The sequence below is a fragment of the Procambarus clarkii genome, chromosome 14 (genome assembly GCF_040958095.1).
Source record: "Procambarus clarkii isolate CNS0578487 chromosome 14, FALCON_Pclarkii_2.0, whole genome shotgun sequence".
Taxonomy (NCBI): Eukaryota; Metazoa; Arthropoda; class Malacostraca; order Decapoda; family Cambaridae; genus Procambarus; species Procambarus clarkii.
Window position 1 is genome coordinate 23,605,856 of NC_091163.1, and position 25,918 is coordinate 23,631,773.

The following is a 25,918-nucleotide window of genomic DNA, read 5'->3' on the forward strand; positions in this document are numbered from 1 at the left end:
GATAGCCTTTCTAGCGGCAGCTTCCGCACGCTCATTTAAAGAAAAATATGGCTGGGAATCCAGCAAAACTACAGATTTAAATTTACTAGAGATAAGAAACAGCTAATGGTGAATCTCTACGACTACCGGATGGACAGGATTAAAGTACCCGAGAGCCAGGAGGGCACTACGAGAGTCAACTACAACCACAATGGAGTATCGACAACGAGAAAGGAGGAGACTGAGAGCATGGAGAACAGCATAAAGCTCCGCTGTGAAGATGCTAGTCTCTGAAGGGAGGCGACACATACAAGTGCAGTCAGGAAAAACAACGGAGTACACTGTCCGCGGACTTCGACCCATCGGTGAAGATGGAAACGGAGCGGGAATGTGAAGAAAAGTGCAAGAAAAAGGCATTTCAGAACCGTAGGAGGAGTAAAAGCTTTTGTACATCCTTGATCCGCATTACTAAACTTCAGAAGGGGGACCCTCCACGGCAAAAAAGGAACAATACGAGGAGAAATAAGTGAAAGACGAATGTTAAGTCCTGTAAGCGAGATAGCCGGACAGAAAGAGGTGGTGAAGAGGAACAGGAACTACAGGAGGGGTAAAAGTCAAAGCACGACAGAGGCGAGAGGAAGGATGTTGCAAGGACCGCGCCAGATAGTGGAGACAGTAACTATCTCGGCGGTCCTGGCGAGATAGGAATCCAATGTCAACATACAAGCTGAGGGTGGGGTTCGAACGAAAGGCACCGGAAAAGAAGACGCAACCCAGTATGGTGCAAAGCATCAAGACGGCGAAGAGTAGAAGGAGAAGTGGACGAGTAAGCAGGGCAACCACAATCGAGTTTAGACAAGACGAATGAGGAATGAAAAGAGGAGCGTACGCCTATCCACCCCAAAGATGTATGGGACAAAACCTTGAGGGAAAGGACCTTAGAGCATTCAGCGCGGAGGTAAGAGATATGGGCTGACCAAGACAAACAAGTGACAAAGATTAACCCCAGAAGCTTAACGGAATCCTTGTACACAACGGGATGTCCATGCAGTGATAATGTTCGTAATAAGGCAAATCGGACACTTGGATTTATTAATCGCAGCGTTAGTAACAAGACACCTGGTGTGGTTCTCAATCTATATCTTGCTCTAGTTAGGCCCCATTTAGATTATGTAGTTCAGTTTTGGTCGCCATATTATAGAATGGATATAAATTCACTTGAACGTGTCCAACGTAGGATGACTAAGTTAATTCCCCAAATTAGAAATCTTTCATATGAAGAAAGATTAACAAAGCTTAAGTTGCATTCACTGGAAAGGCGAAGAGTTAGGGGGGACATGATAGAGTTTTACAAGTGGGTGAATGGACATAACAAAGGGGATATTAATAGGGTATTAAAAGTATCAACACAAGACAGAACACGAAACAATGGGTATAAATTGAATAAGTTTAGATTTAGGAAAGACTTGGGTAAATACTGGTTCAGTAACAGGGTTGTCGATTTGTGGAACCAATTGCCGCGTAACATTGTGGAGGTGGGGTCCCTCGATTGTTTTAAGCATGGGTTGGACATGTATATGAGTGGGATTGGGTGGTTATAAATAGGAGCTGCCTCGTATAGGCCAATAGGCCTTCTGCAGTTGCCTTTGTTCTTATATTCTTAAGTGACAGAGGGACGAAGAATGACCCACTTCCAAGTAAAAGTCACAACACAAGTCTTAGATGGAGAGAACTTTAAGCCATGATCGGTGGCCCAAGACGACACGGCATCAATCTCAAGTTGAGAGGCGAATCACCACCCCGAATGATTAGTGAGAAGTTAAAACAAAAATATCAATACACAACATAATAGATCCTTTGTTTCAAGTGTAGGTTAAACATACAGGAATGACTTTGGGTGGATATAAATAGAAACAGCCTCTTGTGGACTAATAGGCTTCCTCAATATCCCAGATTCTTTTACTTCTATGAATTTGGTAACATTGTTATTAAAGAATAATACACAATTCATTTGTATTTATATTGTAGATGTTTATTAACTAAAAACTTAAAAAAATAAAAAAAATTACATTTTTTACATTTAACGAGTGAGATTTGTTACATCTATAATAATAAATGAAATAAAAATTGAATATGCTGTACTTCGAGCTCAAATATGATAAAACTTGTGCAACAAATTGCTTAGTTGGCACTCACTCCTGTTAACACTACTGACGATTATATCGTCAGTGTCGTCGTCACTGCTTATATTGGAGTCATCATGTCTTATATTGGTGTCATCATGTCCAATGTTGAAGTCGTAAAAGTCGTCATAGTCGTCGTTACTCCAGTAGTAGAGGTCGTCACTCCAGCGGTACGCGTCGTCACCAAAGAAATAGTCGTCGTCGTCACCAATGTAATAGTCGTCACCAGTTTCATCGTCGTCATCATTACTGTCGACATCACTACTATCGCCGTTGTCGTCGTATGTTCTACTGCTAACGTTGACGTCATTATGACCTCTGGAGGTGTTCCTCCAGGCAGCAATGTCAGCTTGGAGGTCTGGCAGGCGACTGAAGGATCCGGGGTCCAGAGGGCACCGAGTGAAGGGGTCGGAGGGGGACTCCAGCAGTAGGCGGACCAGCGTCGACTCGTCCACCACTATCTTTGACGACTGTAGCAACACTGGCGCCTCCATCACCACCTGCGTCAGCTTGTCCACGAACTGCTCCGGGCACTCTTCCGTAGACTCCTCCGGTGTTGGAAAGTTATTGAAATGGAATCCTGTCACTGCCACCTTCTCGTTGAGGGAAGACAGCAGCTCAGCGTACCTTATGCGCAGAACTCTAGAGATATGCGTTGATGAAACTTTTTTGTAAAGGTCATCCAGGCTAGGGAAGAGTCTTAAGAGGAGGCCGACATCTAGCCTCCTTATGACGGCAAATGTGGAGCTCATTGTTATTATATGAAACGTTATAGTAAACAGAGAAACTGCAGCAGTCTGAGTCAGACCAGGACAATCATATGCCTCTATGATGGGCTTAGTTGTCACAAACAGCTGAAATAAATATACGATGTTTTGAAATGATTTTGCAGCATGATATATGCCATTAGAATATGTAGCATACCTTCTCGGTATTTCTGCTGCCGTCTGCATCAGCAGCTGTAACATGTTGTTGAGAAACGATACTTCTGGTCCAATAATTAGACTTCTCACCTGGTCTATCGCCGCTTCGGCAACAACATTCAGGTGACCGTATATATTAAGGCTGTTCCATACTTTGACGAGATGATGGTAGACGCTTATCTCTAGTTCACTGGCTATGAGATTATCTATATCCAGATAAGCGCTCGTGGCCACCAACCCTGCAGCTGCCTTCCTACCGGAAGTGCTGTCTCTAAGATAAGCCATTGGCCACATGCCAATAAATCTTAACATTTCCAGGCGAAGGTAAGGGTTTGGACACAAGTTGGGATCAACGAATAAGCTGAGAATCCATGATTTCAAGATAGGAGAATGTTGGGCATTATCCAGTATGAAGTCTGGCCTCCAGTGTTTAACAAGCTTAACAATGTTCCAGAGAACGTCCTCCCACTTACCAGTCATAATAACCGACATTTGCCTCCCCATAAACGAGGCAAATGTTTGTGCCCAAAACAGACCAAGGCGAGTCTTTGTTAAGTATAGCCTAGTTATGTCAGTGTCTGTGAAGTCATTTACAAACATCATCGTTTCTAAAACTTGATCAACACAAATTCTGGAAGGGTCGATCCTCGACGCGGCCGTGAGGAAACCTTGATGTGAAGCAATGGAATCTGGGATTAAGCTCTTTCTCAAACGTTGATAATTTCTCTCTAGAAAATATAGCCTCAGTGCCTGCATTTTTGTGAGAGGAAACGTCGATGTTCCACCGATGTCTTGGACTGCCAAACAGAATAATTAAATTAATGAATGTTGTTTTTTTAGATTCAGCTACTTGGAACAAAAGTTCCAAGTAGCACGGGCTGAGGTGAGCCCGTAGTGGACTTACCTGGCACAGGAGCGGGGCTGTAATTGAAATTAATGAACGGGAGTTGACTATATAGGCGAGTTAAATGGCTGGAAGAGTCAGTATCCGAGGTGTAAAGATCCTAACGCTGGATGGCTGAGTGACCACTAATTGGCTATAAATAACAATCAAGGAAACTGCAGAAGGCACATAGGTGGCAGATCCTATTTATATCCATATAAAGTTATTCATATATATGTCTAACCTACGCTTGAAATAATCAAGAGTTCATGACTGGACACACTTGGGCACTGGGGAAGGGGGGGTCGGTGGTTGACGTAACAAGGAACTGCGACGTGGAGTCAAAATATGATTTAGTTAAACATATTCAAAGCAAAGCTCAAGAACGTGGTATACCATACAAATTGAACAGATCGAATAATAATGACCTGAAATGGATAACGATGGATCTGAAGAACCTTACAGTTAAAATGAGAGTTTGGTACAAAATGTTTAAGAATGGGGAAAACACTACAACAAGAGTTCGTCAAACTGGTTAGAATGCTAAAAAAGTGAACAAGGAAGGATAAGTAAGTAAGTAATTATCAAAAGAAGGCACCAAACCGGGAAGGCTATGTAGCACCATCAAATACGCAAAATAATCAGAGGGCGCTAAATATCACCAAGGATGCCAATACGAGAACAAAAACGCATAAGGCGAACGATATCAAAAGTATCCGAGTCACCAAGAATTCTATCGAGGGACAGGTGACCGCGAGGGGCGGTCGGAAAGCAAGACACACGCTCGTCCTGGAAGTCAGGACATTCAAGAAGGACATGCACGACCGTAAGAGGGACAATGCAACTAGGACAATAAGGAGCAGGGCGGCGCTCCATCAAGTGACCATGGGTTAAGCGAGTATGGCCAATACGCAACCTCGCTAGAGCTGTTTCCCACCGCCGGTTACGGTGGAAGGAGGACGGCCACGAGGAAACACAACATTTAAGAGTACGTAGCTTGTTACCAGTAACAGACAACCAAGAAGCCTGCCAACGGGTAAGGACCGAGGAATGGATAACCGGGTAAAAGTCGGAATACGGAATGCCTTTACGAGAGATGGGACAAGAGCGGACAGCTTCCTTAGCGGCAGCATCCGCACGCTCATTTAAAGACACGCCAATATGGCTGGGAACCCAACAAAACTCAACCGACTTAAATTTACTGTGAACGAGAAACAGCCAATGCTGGATCTCGACAACTACCGGATGAACTGGATTAAAGCACCCGAGAGCCATGAGGGCACTACGAGAGTCAACAACAACCACAAAGGAAGACTGACAACGAGAAAGCAGGAGACGAAGAGCATAGAGAATAGCATAAAGTTCCGCTGTAAAGATGCTAGTCTCCGGAGGCAAGCGACACATATAAGTGCGATCAGGAAAAACAACAGAGTAGCCAACACCGTCCGCTGACTTAGACCCATCGGTGAAGACAGAAACTGAGCGGGAGTGAGAAGAAAAGTGCTCGAGGAAAAGGCGTTTTAGAACTGTAGGAGGGGTAAAAGCTTTAGTGATACGAGTCAAGGATGTACAAAACCGCGGAAGAGGGACCCTCCACGGGGGCAAAGAAGGAACAACACGAGGAGAAACATCAGAAATACGAACGGAAAGAGAATCCTGCAGGCGAGATAACCGGACAGAAAGAGGGAGGTGGTGAAGAGGGACAGGAACCGCAGGAGGGGTAAAAGTTAAAGCACGACAGAGACGAGAGGAAGGATGTTGCAAGGACCGCGCAAGATAGCGAAGACAGTAGCGATTACGGCGGTCCTGGAGAGACAGGAAGCCAGTGTCAACATACAAGCTAAGGACGGGAGTCGAACGAAAGGCACCAGAACTGAGGCGCAACCCAGTATGGTGCAAAGCATCAAGACGGCGAAGAGTAGAAGGAGAAGCAGACGAGTAAGCAGGGCAACCATAATCGAGCTTAGACAGGACGAGAGAGGAATGTAAAGCAAGGAGAGTGCGCCTATCTGCCCCCCAAGAAGTATGGGACAAGACCCGAAGGAGGGTAAGGGACTTAGAGCACTCAACACGGAGGTAAGAGATATGGGGAGACCAAGACAAACGAGTGTCAAGGAATAACCCCAAAAGCTTCGCGGAATCTCTGTATTCAAGGGGATGACCATAAAGTGACAAAGAGGGACGAAGAACAACCCGTTTCCGCGTAAAAGTCATGGCACAAGTCTTAGAAGTAGAGAACTTGAAGCCATGACCTGTGGCCCAAGACGACACGGCATCAATCGCAAGTTGAAGCCGGCGTTGAAGGAGAGGCGAATCATCACCCTGACAACAAAGGGTAAGATCATCGACATAGAGAGCGGAGAAGACACCAGAAGGAAGAGAGGAAAGAAGACCATTGAGGGCAACCAGAAAAAGAGTAGTGCTCAGAACACTACCCTGGGGCACACCTTCGTATTGCTGAAAAGGGGGAGAGAGAGCGGTACCAAGGCGCACCCGAAAGGAACGACGAGAGAGGAAGCTGCGGAGAAAGAGAGGGAGATGACCACGAAGGCCAAAAGAATGAAGTTGAGATAGGATATGATAACGCCAAGTGGTGTCGTAAGCCTTTTCTAGGTCAAAAAGGACGGCAACAACGGAGGTCTTCGCAGCAAAAGCAGTACGTATATAGACCTCCAAGTTCACCAGGACATCTGTCGTGCTGCGGCACTTGCGGAAACCAAATTGAGAAGGGGAGAGGAGGTGATGGTGTTCCAGGAACCACATCAGACGAACGTTAACCATACGTTCAAAGAGTTTGCAGACACAACTTGTGAGAGCAATAGGGCGAAAGTCCTTAGGGGAAGTACCCAGAGACCCTGGTTTGCGAACAGGGAGGACAACGGCATCGAGCCAGTCCTCAGGGACTGACGACGACTCCCAGATCCGATTATACAGACTCAGTAAATACCGAGACGTGCTCGGAGGGAGATGGCGAAGCATCTCATAATGAATACCATCGGAGCCCGCCGCCGTAGAACCGCAGAGGGCCAGGGCAGAACGAAGTTCAGAGAGAGAAGGGATCATTATAGGGAAGCTGAAGATGAGTGCAGAAATCTAAAGGACGAGACTCAAGGACAGGTTTACGAAGAAGGAAAGATTGGGGAAGATGAAGACCAGAGCTAACAGAAGAAAAGTGGGAACCCAGTTCGGAAGCGACCTGCAACGGGTCCGCCACAAGAGTATCATGGAGGTGAAGGACCGGTGAAACATCGGGAACGAACTTACCCGCTATCTTGCGGATACGCTTCCAGATCTGGGCCAGAGGGGTTTCGGACGTAATTGTCGAGACATAAGATGCCCAACATTCACGTTTAGCCATACGGATGGCCCTACGGGCCACCGCACTCGCTTTCCGAAAGAAAAGAAAAGAATCGGTCGTCTGCCTACGGCGGTGCTTCTTCCAGGCTGCACGCTTACAGCGGACAGCCCGAGCACAGTCCGCATTCCACCAGGGAACGCACTTCCGTGGACCCCGAGAGGAAGAGCGAGGAATAGAGCGGAGGGCAGCGTCGAAGACAGTGTCATGAAAAAGGAGGAGAGCGCGAGAGAGGGGCAGAAGGGAGAGGTCAGAGAGAGTAGCACTGAGGGAAAACAGGGTCCAGTCCGCCTTAGCAAACTGCCACCTAGGGAAAGAGAGGGAAGGGCGAAAAGAGAAAAAGGAAACAAGGATGGGGAAATGATCACTTCCATGGAGGTCATCAAGAACCTGCCATGTGAAATCTAAGTAAAGAGAAGAAGAGCAGAGAGAAAGATCAAGAGAAGAAAGGGTGCGAGTTCGAGAGTCCAAATGAGTGGGCTCACCAGAATTCAGAAGAGACAGGGAAGAAGAGAGGAGAAACGGCTCAAGGAGGCGACCCCGGGTATTCGTCAGAACGTCACCCCAAAGAGAATGACGACAATTGAAGTCACCCAGCAGGAGCACAGGCTCCGGCAAGGAGTCTAGGAGGCGTTTCAAATTAGGAAGAGAGAGCGGGACACTCGGGGGGAGATAAATGGAACAAACTGTGTACCATTTCCCCACAAAGATACGAGCAGCAGAACAATGGAGAGGCGAAGGAAAAAGTAAAGGAACAAAGGGAACATCAGCCCGAATCAAGAGAGCAGAAGAATTAGAAGCCCCAGCAATCGCTGGGGGGGGGGGGGGGGGAGAGAAAGGAATAGCCACGAAAACGACCAGGACGAGCACCAAGCATCGGCTCCTGGAGACAGACACAAAGGGGCGAAAACCGCGAAACCAGAAGTTGGAGTTCGAGGAAATTGGCGTAATAACCTCGAACGTTCCATTGAAGAATGGACAACGACGAGAAGAGAAAGGACAAAAACAGAGAACAAGGAAGAAACAAAGGCGAAAGACCAACAGAGCACGTTAAAGAATATCAGGGTCGGGATCAGGGTCAGCAAAGTCAGGGTTAGGGGGCATGGGTAAACTGAGCAAAGACGGAGGGAAGGAAACGGGAGAACAGATCAGAGGTGGGCGGGCAGGGTCCGGAGGAGGAGGAGGAGGAGGAGGAGGAGGAGGAGGAGACAATGGAGAGGAGCAGTCAAGGACAGCAGCAGGAAGAGGGGGAGGAGAAAGAGAGGAGCGCACCCCAGCAAGAGCAGCAACCGAAAGGGAAGCAGGGGCCAAAGAAACCTCCATAGCAGGAACAGGGGGCGCAAGCACTGAAACGGGAGTGGAAGGAGCAACAGAGCCAGAAGGAGGAGCTGAGGAAGAAAGCGAAGCCTTCTTACCCGCCGGGGAAGAGGAAGGAGAGGAGCCAGGCTTACGCTTCTGACTTAAAGAGACCGGTGTCCCAGCAACTACGTACCGGGCAACGGATTCCAGTGTCTCAACAGGAGAAGCCGAACGAGAGCACACACGACGGCCATTAGGAGAGCGATGGACATCCGCCCGCACCGACAGGCGGCGGGGAGAGCCGATAGATGGAGGAAGAGGATGGGAAGGAGGATCGGAGGGGGACGAGGAAGGAGACACAGAAGACACGACAGACCGGGTAGAAGGAAGGGGAACCCCAGACAGAGGATCAGGAGGAGGATCCTTCGGGAGAGAACCCAAAGGGACAGAGGAGGGGGCAGTGGACGCATCAGGGTCCAAGGCCTGGAAACGGTTGTGAGTCTGAGGAAGGTGGGAAGGACGAGGAGAGGAAGAGCGCAACACGCGAGCATAAGAGATATTAGCGTAAGGCGGGAGCCGGCGAACCTGGCGCCTCGCCTCAGGAAAAGATAAACGCTCCCGGTGCTTCAAGTTGAGGACGGCTGCCTCAAGCTTGTAATGGACACACGCACGGGAGAAGGTAGGATGGGCCTCACCGCAGTTGAGGCAACGAGCCTGGGGAGAAGCGCACTCCGACTTAGAGTGACCTTCGCCACCACACAAAGGACAGAGAGAGACAGTCCCGGAGCAGCGGAGGGCACCATGCCCAAACCTCCAGCACTTGTTGCAGAGCCGAGGAGAAGGAATGTACTCCTGGACAGAGCACCTGGCACCAGCAAGAATGACAGAGGGTGGAAGGGTCCTACCATCAAAGGTAATCTTCACAACCCGGAGGGGTTGACGGCGACTACCACGAGGGGGACGAGTAAACGTGTCCACCTGGAGAATAGAATGGCCCTGGGCAGCGAGGATATGTCGAATATCGTCGTGGCAGTCGCGTAGGTCCCGAACACCGGTCGCAACATGGGGCGGGAGCAAAATAGTGCCAACACTGGCATTCAACTGGACGTTCTTCGAGACCCGAACGGGGGTCTCGCCAAGGCAGGATAAGGCAGCCAAGCGGGAAGCAGCATCCTGAGAAGGAGCAGCAACGACACGCGTACCGAGACGAGTGGGGTTAAAAGTAATGGAGGCATCCACGGAATCAATGAGATGTCGATGGAGGGAGAAATCGCCAGGAGGCGCAGAATCAAGAGGGAGGAGATCAAAATATTTGGCCCACGAAGCGGGACCAAACAAGGCTTGATAGGTAGCAGAACTGGAAGGAATCGAGCGAGGGCGGCCGTGACGAGAACGGCGGTGAGAACCCCCAGAGAGAGAGGGGTTAAAAGGCGCAGTAGTAACAACTAGAGAAGGAGCCGCGCCAGGGGACGAGGTAGTCACCACTGGGGGCTTGGGGCTCGACCCAACCACAGAGGAGGGAGGGGAGCCAGGGGAAGGAGTCAGAGAGGCCAAAGGAGGAGCAAGGTCGGGGCCCAATGCAGCGGAGGCTACAGAGCCCGGTCTTCCAATACGGACCGACTCGGGGGCTTGGTCGCCCACCCCACGAGCCTGAAAAGGTAAGCCAGAAGCAGCCGAAACAGGGGTTATCATCTTGACGAAATTACGAATTCACTCACGAATGTGCCCCCACACCCACCATGGAGCCACAATTAGAGGCAGGACACCCAACAAGAAGCTATCGCCGATCTTGTCGGGGCCTCCTAGGGGTGCGTCGTGAGTATACGCCCCACAAACGCCACCTTAAGAAACCGACAGTCCGTCGAGATCGGGTTCAGTGACGAAGTGGGGATTGACAATAAAAGGTTCCCCTCGCTCTCGACGTCGGGTACTGCAGTTCTACGGGTGCAAGAGTATGCCTCCTCAAGCACCCGGGCGTCAAAGTAGAAGAAGTCCAAGGGAAGAACCAGAACGAGCAAAAGGTCGGCAGGAAACGGCAAGCAGATAGGAGAAGAGGGGGGAGAAAAACGAAACAGAAGGAAAAGGAAAAGATGCCCAGCAGAATTGGAGAGGACGGCAGCAGGAGCACAAGGCTAGAAAAGGACAGAGGACTGTCCCAAGGAGCATCACACTCCGGCAGCCGCCCACTAAGCCCCCAGACAAGGAAGGATAAAAAAAAAAAAAAAAACTTTGAAGTTCGTATGGCAGGGCCATCAAAGACAAATCTTAAAGGGTTTTTCAGTTATATCTAACAAAGGTTAGGGAAAGAATAAGCCCATTAAAAACAGACAGGTCAAATAACGGATAATGAAGAGACGAGTAGTATTTTTATTAAACATTTTATATCTATATTTACTAAAGAGTAACTTGATAATATGCCATCAGCCGAACAAGTCTATGTGGTAGAGACAAGGACAGGTTTACTAGTTTTGCAGTTACCAGGGAGGATGTAGTTAAACGGTAAAACTCAAACCAAACAAATCCCCAGGGCCGGATGAAGTGTTTGTTAGGGTGCTTAAAGAATGCAAAGAGGAGCTTTGCAAGCCACTGTCTACCATATTTAATAAATCAATAGTTAGACAGAGTGCCAGTCATGGAAAGTAGCTAATGTTTTTTTTAAGAAAGGAGAGATCACTTGTGTCAAACTATCGGCCAATTAGCCTAACGTCTATTGTGGGAAAGTTACTTGAAGACTTATTGCATTTGCAATTATCGGTTCATCTTGAAAAACAAATTAATATACGAGTCTCAACATGGTTTTACAAATGGCTGTTCATGCTTAAATTTGCTATCTTTTTATTCCAGCATAGTTGAGGCAGTTGATAGTGGTAAGGATTGTGATGTGTACCTTGACTTTAGCAAAGCTTTTGATACAGTGCCACATGAAAGACATTAAAAAGATAAAGGCTCATGGTATTGGGGGTGCTATATTAAGTTGGATTAGGGCATGGCTATACCAAAGGAAATAGTATAAATGGGGTTAAGTCAGAGTGGAAAAATGTTGTAAGTGGAGTGCCTCAAGTCTGTCCTGAGACCTCTCTTGTTAATAATATATATAAATGATTTAGATTCAAGTTTGAGTAGCAACATTTGCAAGAAAGAATTTGTAAGAATAAAATTATCAAACAGTCTCCGTGGTGTAGTGGTAAGACACTCGCCTGGCGTTCCGCGAGCGCTATGTCATGGGTTCGTATCCTGGCCGGGGAGGATTTACTGGGCGCAATTCCTTAACTGTAGCCTCTGTTTAACGCAACAGTAAAATGTGTACTTGGATGAAAAAACGATTCTTCGCGGCAGGGGATCGTATTCCAGGGACCTGCCCGAAACGCTACGCGTACTAGTGGCTGTACAAGAATGTAACAACTCTTGTATATCTCAAGGCACCGAACCGGGAAGGTTATGTAGCACCATCAAATGTGCAGGATAATCAGAGGGCGCTAAATATCACCAAGGATGCCAATACGAGAACAAAAACGCACAAGGCGAAAGATATCAAAAGAATCCAAGTCGCCAAGAATTCTATCGAGGGACAAGCGACCGCAGGGGACGGTCGGAAGACGACACACACGCTCGTCCTGAAAGTCAGGACATATTCAACAAGGATATGCACGACCGTAAGAGGGACAATGCAATATGGGCAATAAGGAGCAGGGCAGCGCTCCATTAAGTGACCACGAGTTAAACTGGTATGGCCAATACCTAACCTAGCCAGAGCCATTACCCACCGCCGGTTACGGTGGCAGGAGGAAGGCCACTGGGACACGCGACTAAGAGTACGCAGTTTGTTACCAATAACAGAAGACCAACAACTCTGCCAGCAGGCAAGGATGGAGGAATGAATAACTGGGTAAAAGGCGGAATAAGGAATACTTTTACGAAAGATGGGACAAGCGCGGACAGCTTCCTTAGCGGCAGCATCCGCACGCTCATTTAAAGAGACACCAACATGGCTGGGAACCCAGCAAAATGCAACCGACTTAAATTTACTGGAGATAAGAAACAGCTAATGTTGAATCTTGACAACCACCGGGTGGAGCGGATTAAAGGACCCTAACTCCATGAGGGCACTACGAGAGTCAACTACCACCACAAAGGAGGATTGACACCGAGAAAATAGGAGGCGAAGAGCATAGAGATAGCATAAAGTTCTGCCGTGAAGATGCTAGACTCCGGAGGAAGGCGACACATAAGTGTGGTCAGGAAAAACAACAGAGTAGCCTACACCGTCAGCAGACTTAGACCCATCGGTGAAGATGGGGACGGAGTGGGAGCGAGAAGAAAAGTGCTCAAGGAAGAGGCGTTTTAGAACTGTAGGAGGGGTAAAAGCTTTAGTGATGCGGGTCAGAGAGGTACAAAATTTGGGAAGGGGGATCCTCCACGGGGGCAAGGATGGAACAATACGAGGAGAAACATTTTCAAACATTGAAAAAGTAATACGAGCTGAAAGAGAATCCTGTAAGCGAGACAAACGGACAGAAAGAGGAAGGTGGTGAAGAGGAACAGGAACTACAGGAGGGATAAAAGACAAAGCACGAAAGAGGCGAGAGTGAGGATGCTGTAAGGATCTCGCAAGATAGCGAAGACTGTAGCGATCACGGCAATCCTGGACAGACAAAGCCAGTGTTAGCGTACAAGCTGAGGGTAGGAGTTTAACAAAAAGCACCAGAGTCGATGCGCAACCCAGTATGGTGCAAAGGATCAAGACGGTGTAGAGTAGGAGGGGCAACCATAATCGAGCTTAGACAGGACGAGAGAGGAATGTAAATAAAGGAGCGTGCGTCTATCCGCTCGTCAAGAAGTATGGGACAAAACCTTAAGTAGGTTAAGGGCTTTAGAGCATTCAACATGGAGGTAAGAGACATGGGGCGACCAAGACAAACGAGTGTCAAAGAATAACCAAAAGCTTCGCGGAATCTTTGTACTCAAGGGAATGACCATAAAGTGACAGAGGGACGAAGAACGACCCGCTTCCGAGTAAAAGTCATGGCACAAGTCTTAGTATTAGAGTACTTGAAGCCATGATTGGTGGCCCAAGATGACACGGCATCAATTGCAAGTTGAAGCCACCATTGAAGGAGAGGCGAATCATCACCCCGACAGCAAAGAGTAAGATCATCAACATAAAGAGCAGAGAAGATGCCAGAAGGAAGGGAGGAAAGAAGACCATTGAGGGCAACCAGCAAAAGAGTATTACTCAGAACACTACCCTGGGTCACACCGTCATCCTGCCGAAAAGATTCAGAGAGTGGCACCAAGCCTGACTCGAAAGGTACGATGAAAGAGAAAGCTTTGAAGGAAGAGAGGGAGATTACCACGAAATCTCGAATGATAGTTCTCCCCTCACCGCATATAGGGAATCCATCATTGTTGATAGGATCACGGTCTTCTTCATTAGGAACGTTTAAATTGTCGATGATTAGGATTAGATCAGGATAAAAGTGATGGGTGATTAGAGAATTGAGCGAGGATAAGATAAATAAAAACTGCATACGCTCTTAAATATACACCTGGGGATGTATTTACATGTTCTGGAATTGAAAAAAGAAGCTGCATGGTGTACGCTATTAAAATTTTCTATTTAGTCATCTGAGGGATTATGGGTGGTGGGGGTAGTGGGAGGACCCCGAAGGTGGGGTGGAGAAGCGGGGACCTCTGGTGAGGGTGGAGAGGCAGGTGATTCTGGGGGAATTGGGTGATCAGGGGGTGGAGAGAGAGCACTACTGGTACTGCCTCCACTTCCTCAATCTTCATCACTAGCTAGTACTACTACACTTCTCCCTCCTTTCTCTTATCCTCTCTACCTCCATCTTCCTCCTCCTCACTAGACACAATCAACATATGGTGTGTGTGGGGGGGTGTTTGTATGTGAGGAATGAGGTTGTGCAATGCTTAGCGAGAAATTGTGGGAAAGTTAATCCACTAGTAGAGGGAAAAGCAATAGATCTACCCAGTTGGTGGTGTTGCTGCTCCTGCTGCTGTTGTTGTTGCTGACGCTGCTGACGTGGGCTGGGGTTTTGATAGTGAGAATCCTGAAATATTGATAGCTTTTTTCAGCCTAAACTTACTTGTGAATCTATCTCAACTAGATGCGAAATAGTGTAAACAAAATACACTACTATTATTACAATACTACTGTGTCACACACACACACACACACACACACTGGAAGACAGAAGAGTTAGGGGGGACATGATCACCACATTCAAGATTCTGAAGGGGATTGATAGGGTAGATAAAGACAGTCTATTTAACACAAGGGGAACACGCACAAGGGGACACAGGTGGAAACTGAGTGCCCAAATGAGCCACAGAGATATTAGAAAGAACTTTTTTAGTGTCAGAGTGGTTGACAAATGGAATGCATTAGGAAGTGATGTGGCGGAGGCTGACTCCATACACAGTTTCAAGTGTAGATATGACAGAGCCCGATAGGCTCATGAATCTGTATACCTGTTGATTGACGGTTGAGAGGCGGGACCAAAGAGCCAGAGCTCAACCCCCGCAAACACACCTAGGTGAGTACACACACACACACACACACACACAGAGGGGGACCTGGTAGCCTGGTGGATAGCACGCAGGACTTAATTCTGTGGCGCGGGTTCGATTCCCTACCTAGGCAGAAACAAATGGGCAAAGTGGCCAATGATGTGGGAAATTTTTGTATCAAAATCGTATCAAATATCAAAATCAAATCCGAATCATTATACATCTTGATCCTAGATGACAATGCCACTTGGATCACGTACGCCATAGGGCCCTAGATGCCTACGTGACTATAGATGCCTACGTGACTGCATGATCTCTCAAGGATCCAAAAGCTTCTAGAAGGATTTGTTAATTAAAAAAACTATTGGAACATTAATCGCTTCTGGTAGGGATTATAAATAGAATCCTTAATATGAATCAGTGGTACTATCAAGTACTACTTATAATTAGATATAGGATATAAAGATTATATTATAATCACATCTTATCTCAATCATATGTCTAGACAGTAAAAATAATCAGTATTCATTGAAAGCTACCCCTCTCAAGGGAGAGGGAGGAGCATCTCGGAAACAAAAAGCGCCCACTATACCCCGCGGCACTTCGCGTTTGTTTACAACCGAGTGAACATTGACGGATCCTTAGCAAACATTTAGCTCAGGACATCTTATCTAATTATTTTATCACCAGTGAACACTCTAGAACTGGGGGAGTACCTGGACAATATATCTACAAGGAAAATCTCTAGAACATTTATATCTATAAGTGTAGAGTGGAGCACAGTGACTTGTCTCCACCTTCATCAACCCTCATCTTATTGCAAAGCAGTTAAAATAAAATCATGTAGCAATGCTACAACAAAAATCTACAGCAAGACTGATATAAAATATCGTGCCTAAACTCGTGACAAGAGAGTTATCAAGTCTGGCACACTGTCAGACAGGCACCCGGCTTCAGATAAGTATATTGAAGGTTATTACAGTAGTGTATTAATTGGCCAATTGTATGCTTGTATGACTTTAATATCCTACAAGTCAGTCTGTCTGTCTGTTATAAAGCGAGGCAATGCCTCATACCTCAGTAAGTTTATTAACATAGTAGTGTAGCAGTGAATCTTTATCCAAGCACTAGACCTCATGAATCTATAAATCCATCATTCCTTGTAAAATCTCTTGTTTGTATGTACCTTACCTAAATACATTATTTATTTATTTTATTTATTAGTGTCCATTGTGTCAGAAAAGATTCAGCTGCAATAAGTAAATAAAACCTCACGAGTGTCGATTGTGTGGGAAAGGATTCAAGCTGGCTGTACATCATATAAATTGAAAATAAATACATTGCATAGATACTTGAATATATAAATTAAGTTAACAATTGCTTGCCTAGTTATTTTTTAAGTTATCAAAAGTTCATTTAATTGAATATAATTTCTTTTACTTAGTAACAGTGTTCTACATTTAAAGTCATTTATTATATTTTTACAATTTAAATTGTTGTTTATAGAATAAGAATATATTGGCTGTTAATAGTTATGGTGCTAGGCTAGACTATGTACATGTTTAAATCTCTGATTTAAACAGAGCCTGTGTTCAGTCATATAACTGAATTTATTAAATCTTTTCCTTGTATAAAATACAAGCTGATGATACAACTAATTCATTCACCCTACCTGCCCCTTACAGCCTACAATCTGTCATTAAAAAAAGAGGAGCTAGGATTTACAACCCTAGCTAGAGATTTTAGTTAAATTAATTTGCAGACAGTAATTTTTAATTTAGTTCAGTACAAGTCCCTGGTAGTACTCCTCATATCAATCTCAGCAGGTTTATCCCACAGATGATACAAAAATCGGTGGGGAAATAAATACGGAAGACTCACTATCACTTCAAGTTGATCTAAATAGGGTTTTGAAAAGGTCAAAGGATTGGCAGATGCAGTTAAATTGCTGATAAATGTAAGGTTCTGAGGCTAGGTAATGATGATAGTCACAAGATACGAGCTAGATGGTTATGAGATTGTGAAAGGGATCTGGGAGTTATGATTAGTAAGAATTTAAAAAAGGATCAGTGCATAAATGTTCATAATAATGCAAATTGGACACTTGGATTTATTAATCGAAGCGTTAGTAACAAGACACCTGGTGTGGTTCTTAAGCTATATCTTGCTCTGGTTAGGCCCCATTTAGATTATGTAGTTCAGTTTTGGTCGCCGTATTATAGAATGGATATAAATTCACTTGAACGTGTCCAGCGTAGGATGACTAAGTTAATTCCCCAAATTGGAAATCTTTCATATAATGAAAGATTAACAAAGCTTAAGTTGCATTCACTGGAAAAGTGAAGAGTTAGGTGTGACATGATAGAGGTTTACAAGTGGGTGAATGGACATAACATAAGAACATAAGAACATAAGAACAAAGGTAACTGCAGAAGGCCTATTGGCCCATACGAGGCAGCTCCTATTCTATAACCACCCAATCCCACTCATATACTTGTCCAACCCGTGCTTGAAACAATCGAGGGACCCCACCTCCACAATGTTACGCGGCAATTGGTTCCACAAATCAACAACCCTGTTACTGAACCAGTATTTACCCAAGTCTTTCCTAAATCTAAACTTATCCAATTTATATCCATTGTTTCGTGTTCTGTCCTGTGTTGATACTTTTAATACCCTATTAATATCCCCCCGGTTATGTCCATTCATCCACTTGTAAACCTCTATCATGTCACCCCTAACTCTTCGCCTTTCCAGTGAATGCAACTTAAGCTTTGTTAATCTTTCTTCATATGAAAGATTTCTAATTTGGGGAATTAACTTAGTCATCCTACGCTGGACACGTTCAAGTGAATTTATATCCATTCTATAATATGGCGACCAAAACTGAACTGCATAATCTAAATGGGGCCTAACTAGAGCAAGATATAGCTTGAGAACCACACCAGGTGTCTTGTTACTAACGCTGCGATTAATAAATCCAAGTGTCCGATTTGCCTTATTACGAACATTTATGCATTGATCCTTTTGTTTTAAATTCTTACTAATCATAACTCCCAGATCCCTTTCGCAATCCGACTTCGCAATCACAACACCATCTAGCTCGTATCTTGTAACTCTATCATCATTACCTAACCTCAGAACTTTACATTTATCAGCATTAAACTGCATCTGCCAATCCTTTGACCATTTCAAAACCCTATCTAGATCATCTTGAAGTGATAGCGAGTCCTCCTCCGAATTAATTTCCCTACCGATTTTCGTATCATCGGCAAATTTGCAAATGTTGCTACTCAAACCTGAATCTAAATCATTTATATATATTATAAACAACAGAGGTCCCAGGACAGAGCCTTGAGGCACTCCACTTACAACATTTTCCCACTCTGACTTGATTCCATTTAACTAACTCTGTTTCCTTTGGTATAGCCATGCCCTAATCCAGCTTAATATAGCACCCCCAATACCATGAGACTCTTTTTAATCAGTCTTTCATGTGGCACTGTATCAAAAGCTTTGCTAAAGTCAATGTATACAACATCGCAATCCTTACCACTATCAACTGCCTCAACAATGCTAGAATAAAAAGATAACAAATTTGTTAAACATGAACGGCCATTTATAAAACCATGTTGCGACTCGATTATTAATTTATGTTTTTCAAGATGAAGACGAATTTTATTTGCTATTATAGATTCGAGTAACTTTCCCACAATAGACGTTAGGTTAATTGGTCGATAGTTAGACGCAAGTGATCTATCTCCTTTCTTAAAAACTGGTATCACATTAGCAACTTTCCAAAACTCTGGCACTCTGCCTGACTCTATTGATTTATTAAATATGGTTGACAGTGGGTCACAAAGCTCCTCTTTGCATTCTTTAAGCACCCTGGCAAACACTTCATCCGGCCCTGGGGATTTGTTTGGTTTGAGTTTTACTATTTGTTTAAGAACATCCTCCCTGGTAACTGCTAAACTCGTCAATCTGTCCTCGTCCCCACCCACATAGACTTGTTCGGCTGAAGGCATATTGTTAAGTTCCTCTTTAGTAAATACAGATACAAAACATTTATTAAAAATACTACTCATCTCTTCATCACTATCTGTTATTTGACCTGTCTCAGTTTTTAATGGACCTATCCTTTCCCTAGTCTTAGTACGATATAACTGAAAAAACCCTTTAGGATTTGTCTTTGCTTGCCCTGCTATGCGAACTTCATAGTTTCTTTTTGCTTTCCTTATCTCTTTTTTGACATTTCTAACCAGTTGTACGAATTCCTGTTCTAAAGTGACCTCCCCATTTTTAATCCTTTTGTACCAAGCTCTCTTTTTACCTATAAGGTTCTTCAAATTCTTTGTTATCCACTTTGGGTCATTAGTATTCGATCTATTCAATTTGTATGGTATACTACGTTCCTGTGCTTTGTTTAGAATATTCTTAAATAAGTTATATATTGAATCCACATCGAAATCCCCATTTAAGTCACCTATCGCTGGGTTCATGTCTCGCTCCAAGACCGGCCCACACCCCATACCCAAGACTTTCCAATCAATTTGACCCAAAAAATTTCTTAGGCTATTAAAATCAGCTTTTCGAAAATCTGGCACTTTAACAGAATTTTCTCCTACTGGTCTATTCCATTCTATGCTAAATCTGATTTCTTTGTGATCACTGCTCCCTAGCTCACTCCCTATTTCGATGTCATTAATTTGCGTTTCCCTGTTAGTTAACACTAAATCTAAAATATTATTTTCCCGTGTTGGTTCCTTAATGTGTTGCGTAAGAAAGCAATCGTCAATTAATTCTAGAAAATCTTCTGCTTCACTATTCCCTGTTTTGTTCAACCAGTTTATTCCGCTAAAATTAAAGTCACCCATGACATAAATACTGTTAGATCTAGATGCTCTAGATATTTCATCTCATAGATGCTTTGCTTCCATTCTGTCTAAATGATGCCAACTGTCATCAGCCCAATGTCAATGGACGGAAACTGTCACTCTTTGTCAGGGGAAGTGAAAACCTTAGGGTCCTGGGTGATGAACAGCCAACTCACCTCAGAGGAGGAAGATTAGATTATGCTCTCCTGCTGAATGCACAGGACACGGATGCCAGTACACACATTGTGCACAGTTTATGTAGTGACCATTGGGCACTGATTACCACCGTCGACATGAGCAAGAGAAGGAAAGAGACAAATAAAAGAAAAAGGTTATCACTCGGACCAGATATGAGGCCGCACTTCATAAACAGGATGAGTGACTGGTTCACGGAATACCAAATCCCAGAAGACATTAACACATTTGTTGATGACCTTAACCACCAAATTGAGAGCTGTCTAAGAGTTCCGCGCCGTACGCCTGGGCGAAGTAACCCTCAGAGGAAGAAAATAAAATGGTATGAGAATGATTACATAAAGATGCTTAACGCAAATGTGCGAGACATGAGTAGAGAGTACCGGAGACATCCCACTGAAAGTAACCAAGAGTTGTTTAAGACAGTGTGTCAAGTAGCCAGGGAAGAGGAGATTATAGAGCGGGAAAGACAATGGCTTGAGTTCACTAGCTCTATTGGACGGGAAACATCTGCAAGACAAGTGTGGGCAAAAATTCAGATAGCTAAGGGGGGCAGAGCCCGGCCTGCGGCTCACAAAGACCCCCAGGGTAAGGCTGAGGAACTAATTCACAAGTGGAGTGATGCAGCATCCTCCTCCTCCCTCCCTGCAGAAATCAGCAGGGAACAGCTCCTGCGACATGATGACAGAAGAATTAGGATAACAAGAGCACTGTCTAGTGATGACGAGTATGGGGAACCAATCACAGCCCAAGAAGTAAGGGGCGCTATGAAAAAGGGTAAAAGTACAGCACCTGGTGAAGATGGCGTCACCTACGACATACTCAATGCACTGTGTGCAGTGTCTGGGAATCCACTACTCCACCTGTTTAACAAGTCATTCCTAAGTGGAGTGTTGCCCACACAATGGAAACACGCAATAATTATTCCCATACCGAAGCCTAATGACCCTGGTAATTACAGACCTATCAGCCTCGTGTCATGCACTTGAAAGATGCTTGAAAGGATCATCCTAAACCGACTGTTGCACAAAATAGGCAGGTTAGGGGAGGGGGTCAATGGATTTGTTAAAGGACGGAGCACAGCAAATTGTATAGTTAATTACTTGGTTAATGACACGGCTAGGTACTCTGTATTTGTTGACATCAAAGGAGCCTTCGACAAAGCACAGGGGATTGCGATCCTGGACGAGCTTGCATGCATGGGTGTCAAGGGGAGACTCATGAAATGGGTTGAAGACTACCTCACAGGAAGGGAAGCCAAGGTTTGCTTCAATGGAGCAGTCTCCAGAACAATGAGTATGGAACTCGGGACCCCCCAAGGCGGAGTCTTAAGCCCTACACTATTCAATGTACTTATGAACGCCATTGCAAATATTGATTTTCCGGAAGGAACACAACAAGTGGGATATGCAGATGATGTCCTAATACAAGCTCCCACCTTGGGAAAAATTGAACAGTCCATTGAACTCCTCGGAAGGAAATGTATTGAGCTCGGTTTCACTCTCTCCACAAACAAGACGAAGGCATACTCCCATCACAAGCGGAGAGCAAATGAAGAACTGCAAATTAATGGTGTAACACTTGAATGGGTTGACCACTACCGGTACCTTGGCGTCACTGTCGGCTCTAACAAAGGAAAGAAAGAGGAGCTCAATCAACTCATAGGAACATGCAAAAGTCGACTCAAGGCACTGAAAGCTATGACCTGGAATGGACATGGAGCCTCAATTGCCGTGCTCAAAATGATGTACACAGCCTATGTGCGCTCCGTCATAGACTATGCCGCACCAGTACTGTGCACCTACTCCCAAACCGATATGAAAAGGCTTGAAAGCATTCAAAATGAAGCCATGACAATCATTCTTGGAGTCCCAAGAACTGCCAAAACGTCTAATCTACGAGAGGAGTTGTCCCTTCCCAGTATTAAAAGCAGAATTCAGGAGCTGAATGCTAAGCTTGCAATTAGGATAGCCAGAGATCCCCATTACAATGATATTGCCAAGAAAAAACTGAGCTCTGTGCTACTTTCAGGGGGAAACAGGAGAAGCAAAAAATGGCATCACAGAGCAGTCTGCTACCTTGAAGAGCTTCACCTGCTTGAGCAAGCCCGTGAGCTGCTGCCTGTAGAGAGGTTACCTCCCTGGGAGGATGACTCATGCAAGATCATCATCAATGAAATGGCAATGAAAAAATCCAACATGATACCACAAGAAATGAGGCACAAGTATCTCGAGGACATTTATAAAGAAGCCGGAGACGAACTAGATCAAATCTACACTGACGGGTCATCTAATCCTATCAATGGCAGGGCTGGTGCAGCATACACGGTAATCAAGGATAATACCTTCCAACGCAGAAATGAAGAAAAAGCACGTATTGAGAACTATGCCTCTTCAACGCAAGCAGAGCTAACTGCCATTGTTATGGCGTTAAGGTTTCTTGAACGGAACACTAATGGTGCAGTGATTTGCACCGATTCAAAAGCAGCACTGCAAAGCCTAAGTAAAAATCAGGCAGAAAATCTTGCAATAGTCGCTGAAATCAAGAGAGCTGTGAGAGTACTTACCAATCAGGGAAGAGTCATCAAGTTTCTGTGGATCCCCTCCCATGTTGGAATATGTGGGAATGAACGAGCAGATGTGCTGGCTGCTGAAGGCGCTGAAGGAGACCATATTGAATACTTCATACCCAAGACTCGACTACAAATTAGAGGTATTATCAGGCAACATCACCGTGACAAGGTAACTGAGGAAAGGAGGATAGAAGCACAAACCAGTGAATCTGTACGATGGTACAACATGGTTGCAGCTGGCAATCCCAATCAGTATGGCCGAAGAGGAGGACGACGAGTGAGAGAATCTGTAATAGCGAGAATCCGTCTTGGATACAAATATCCATGGAGATTTGGAATGGAAACAACAGTTGATCAGCGAAGTTGCAGAATCTGTGGTGAGAGTGATGGACACCGCCTTGACCACTATCTACGTGAATGTGAACACCTGAGAGACATTAGGAATAACTGTAGAATAATAAACCCCACATTGTTTGAGTTAGGAAAACACTATTTGTCAAATATTGATACTGTTCTTAAAAGATTTCCCCATTTTGCACCCGCAAGATAACGTAAGCTTTTAAGGGTTGATAAATGTTAATCTTCTTGTTTGAGGAGCTGTTCACTTGAGACAGTTAAGCAAGTCCCAGCTGTGTCTGGGTACAAGTGACAGGATGAACAACCCAGCGGGTTTTCTTCCTATTGGGGAGTGTTGTACATTCTGCTATGGCGGTATGTTCACTCACAAGATGAGTGGCGCTGCCCAATAAACTCGCCCCTCGGGGCAAAATTTAAAAATTTAAATTCCATTCTGTCTAAATTTGGTGGCCTATATATTACTCCTATTATAATATTATTAGCTTTTTCGTTTAATTCAATCCAAATAGTTTCTGTGTGTGGCTCTGTTTTGATTCCCTCTTTGAGACCATTTCAAATTGTCCCTAACATATATGGCTACTCCACCTCCTCGTCTAATATATCTATCTGTGTGAAATAGTTTAAATCCATATATTTGATATTCAGCTAATAGTTCTCTATTTTCTACATTCATCCACGTTTCGGTAAGTGCAATAATATCTATTTTTTCTGTGCAGACAAGAGCATTTAATTCGTTAATTTTATTTCTTAGACTTCTACTGTTAGTGTAATATACCCTAAGTGAATTGTTATTTTGCGGACCTTCTCTTTCCCTGATCGTTTTGCCAATTCCTTTCTCCCACAAACACATACTTTTATTATCTCCTTCCTCCAAATCAATTCCCATACCTCTATCTACTAACAGTTTAAACCCAAACAAACACCTCTAACCACTTCTTCTAGCGAGTTCGCAACAGCAACAACCCCAGCTCTCGATAGATGCACCCCATCACGAGCATACATTTCATTTCTTCCATAGAAGTGTTCCCAGTTGTCTATGAAAGATATTGCATTTGATTTGCAATATCTTTCCAGCCGGCAATTGACACCAAGTGCCCTCGATATCCATTCATTTCCCACTCCCTTTCTTGGAAGAATGCCACATATGATCGGGATTCCTCCCTTGCTCCTAACTAACTCTATGGCTGTTTTATACCTCTGAATCAGTTCCTCACTCCTGACTCGACCAACATCATTTCCTCCCACGCTAATGCAAATAATGGGATTGTTCCCATTACCAGCCATAATATCATTCATGTTGTTTATAATATCACCAATGCCAGCTCCGGGATAGCAAACCCTTAACCTGTTCCCCCTATCTCTAGCACAAAACGTTCTATCCAAATACCTTATCTGGGAATCTCCCACAACTAATGTTTGCTTAGGTACTTCCTTTACTTTCTGAGGGGCCTGCGCTTCCTTTCTCTTCGTTGCTTTCCCTTTTGCGCGATCCACAGTCTCTCCACAGCACTCGTCCTCCAAAACGTCAAATGAATTTGAAGTTGCTATGGCGTTTGAAGGCGGCTTTATCAAAGTCTTCTTAAGGCCCCTGTCTTTCGCAACTCTCCAAGACGAGGTCCCTTTACTGCTGGACTCCTCCTTCGTTACTTCTCGTTTTTTAAGCTGACGCACCTCCTCCCGCAGAGAGTCCAACTCTGTCCTCAGGGCTCCCACTAGAGTCACCAGGTCCTTCACTACAACTTCCATACTGCTTCCATACTTATGTTCACCATTCTTAAACCTTTGTACCAAGCTAAGGTTCTTCACATACATTGTTATCCATTTCAGGTCATTATTATTCATCTGTTTAATTTGTATGGTATACCACGTTCTTGAGCTTTGCTTTGAATATGTTTAACTAATTATATTTTGAATCCACATCGCAGTTCCTTGTTACGTCAACCACCGCTGGGTTCACGAGAACGCCTCTCCCCCAGTGCCCAAGTGTGTCCAATCTATTCCACCTAAGAAATCTCTTTTTCCATATTATAGAACGAATATAAATTCGTTAGAACGCGTCCAGCGTAGGATGACAAATCGGAAACCTTTAATATGAATAGATATTGGCAAAGCTTAGTTTACATTCTCTAGAAAGGCGAAGAATTATGGATGACCTGATGTGTACAAGAGGAAGACTGGGCATAACGAAGGGGGGGACACTAACGGGGGGTATTACAAGTATTAACACATTATAGAACACGAAACAAAGGTGTAAATTAGATAAGTTGAGTTGGGAGACGCCTAGGTAAATACTGGTTCGGTAACAGGGTTGTCTATTTGTGGAACCAATTAGCGGGCAACAGTAGATATATGAATGACTTTGGAGGGATATAAATAAAAGCTGCCACCTATGGGGCTTCTGCAGTTTCCTTGAAAATTGTGTTATTAATAGCTAATTAGTGGTCACTCGGCCATCCAGCCATATTTAAACCCAGATACCGACTCCTTCCGCCACCTCACTCCCCCTATATATGTCCGGCTCATTGATTAATTATTCAGTCCAAGACTTCTGTGGAACATCGAAGTTGCCTCTCACAAAAATGCAGGCACTTTGTCTACAGAAAAATTATCAACATTTGAAAAAGATCTTAACCCAAGATTCCGTTCCTACTCGCACATTTTTCCTCACGGCCACGTCGAGGATCGACCCTTCCAAAATTTGCGTTGATCAAGTTTTAGAAACAATGAGGAATGTAAATAATTTTACAGACACTGATATAACTAGGCT

The 25,918-nt window shown here is 44.7% G+C and overlaps 1 protein-coding gene across 1 annotated transcript in view; it reads right to left on the bottom strand.

Moving 5' to 3' along the window:
• Positions 1–1,989: 1,989 nt before the first annotated feature.
• The window catches only part of LOC138364594 (uncharacterized), a 30,631-nt gene continuing 6,702 nt past the window's right edge, over positions 1,990–25,918 (bottom strand). Inside the window, exons 2-3 of the mRNA XM_069324418.1 lie at positions 14,609–14,690; positions 1,990–3,882 (exon numbers count right to left, since the gene is read on the bottom strand). Of these exons, the coding sequence (XP_069180519.1) occupies positions 2,129–3,841 (1,713 nt within the window). The 5' untranslated portion in view covers positions 3,842–3,882; positions 14,609–14,690 and the 3' untranslated portion in view covers positions 1,990–2,128. The remainder of the gene's footprint in view (positions 3,883–14,608; positions 14,691–25,918) is intronic.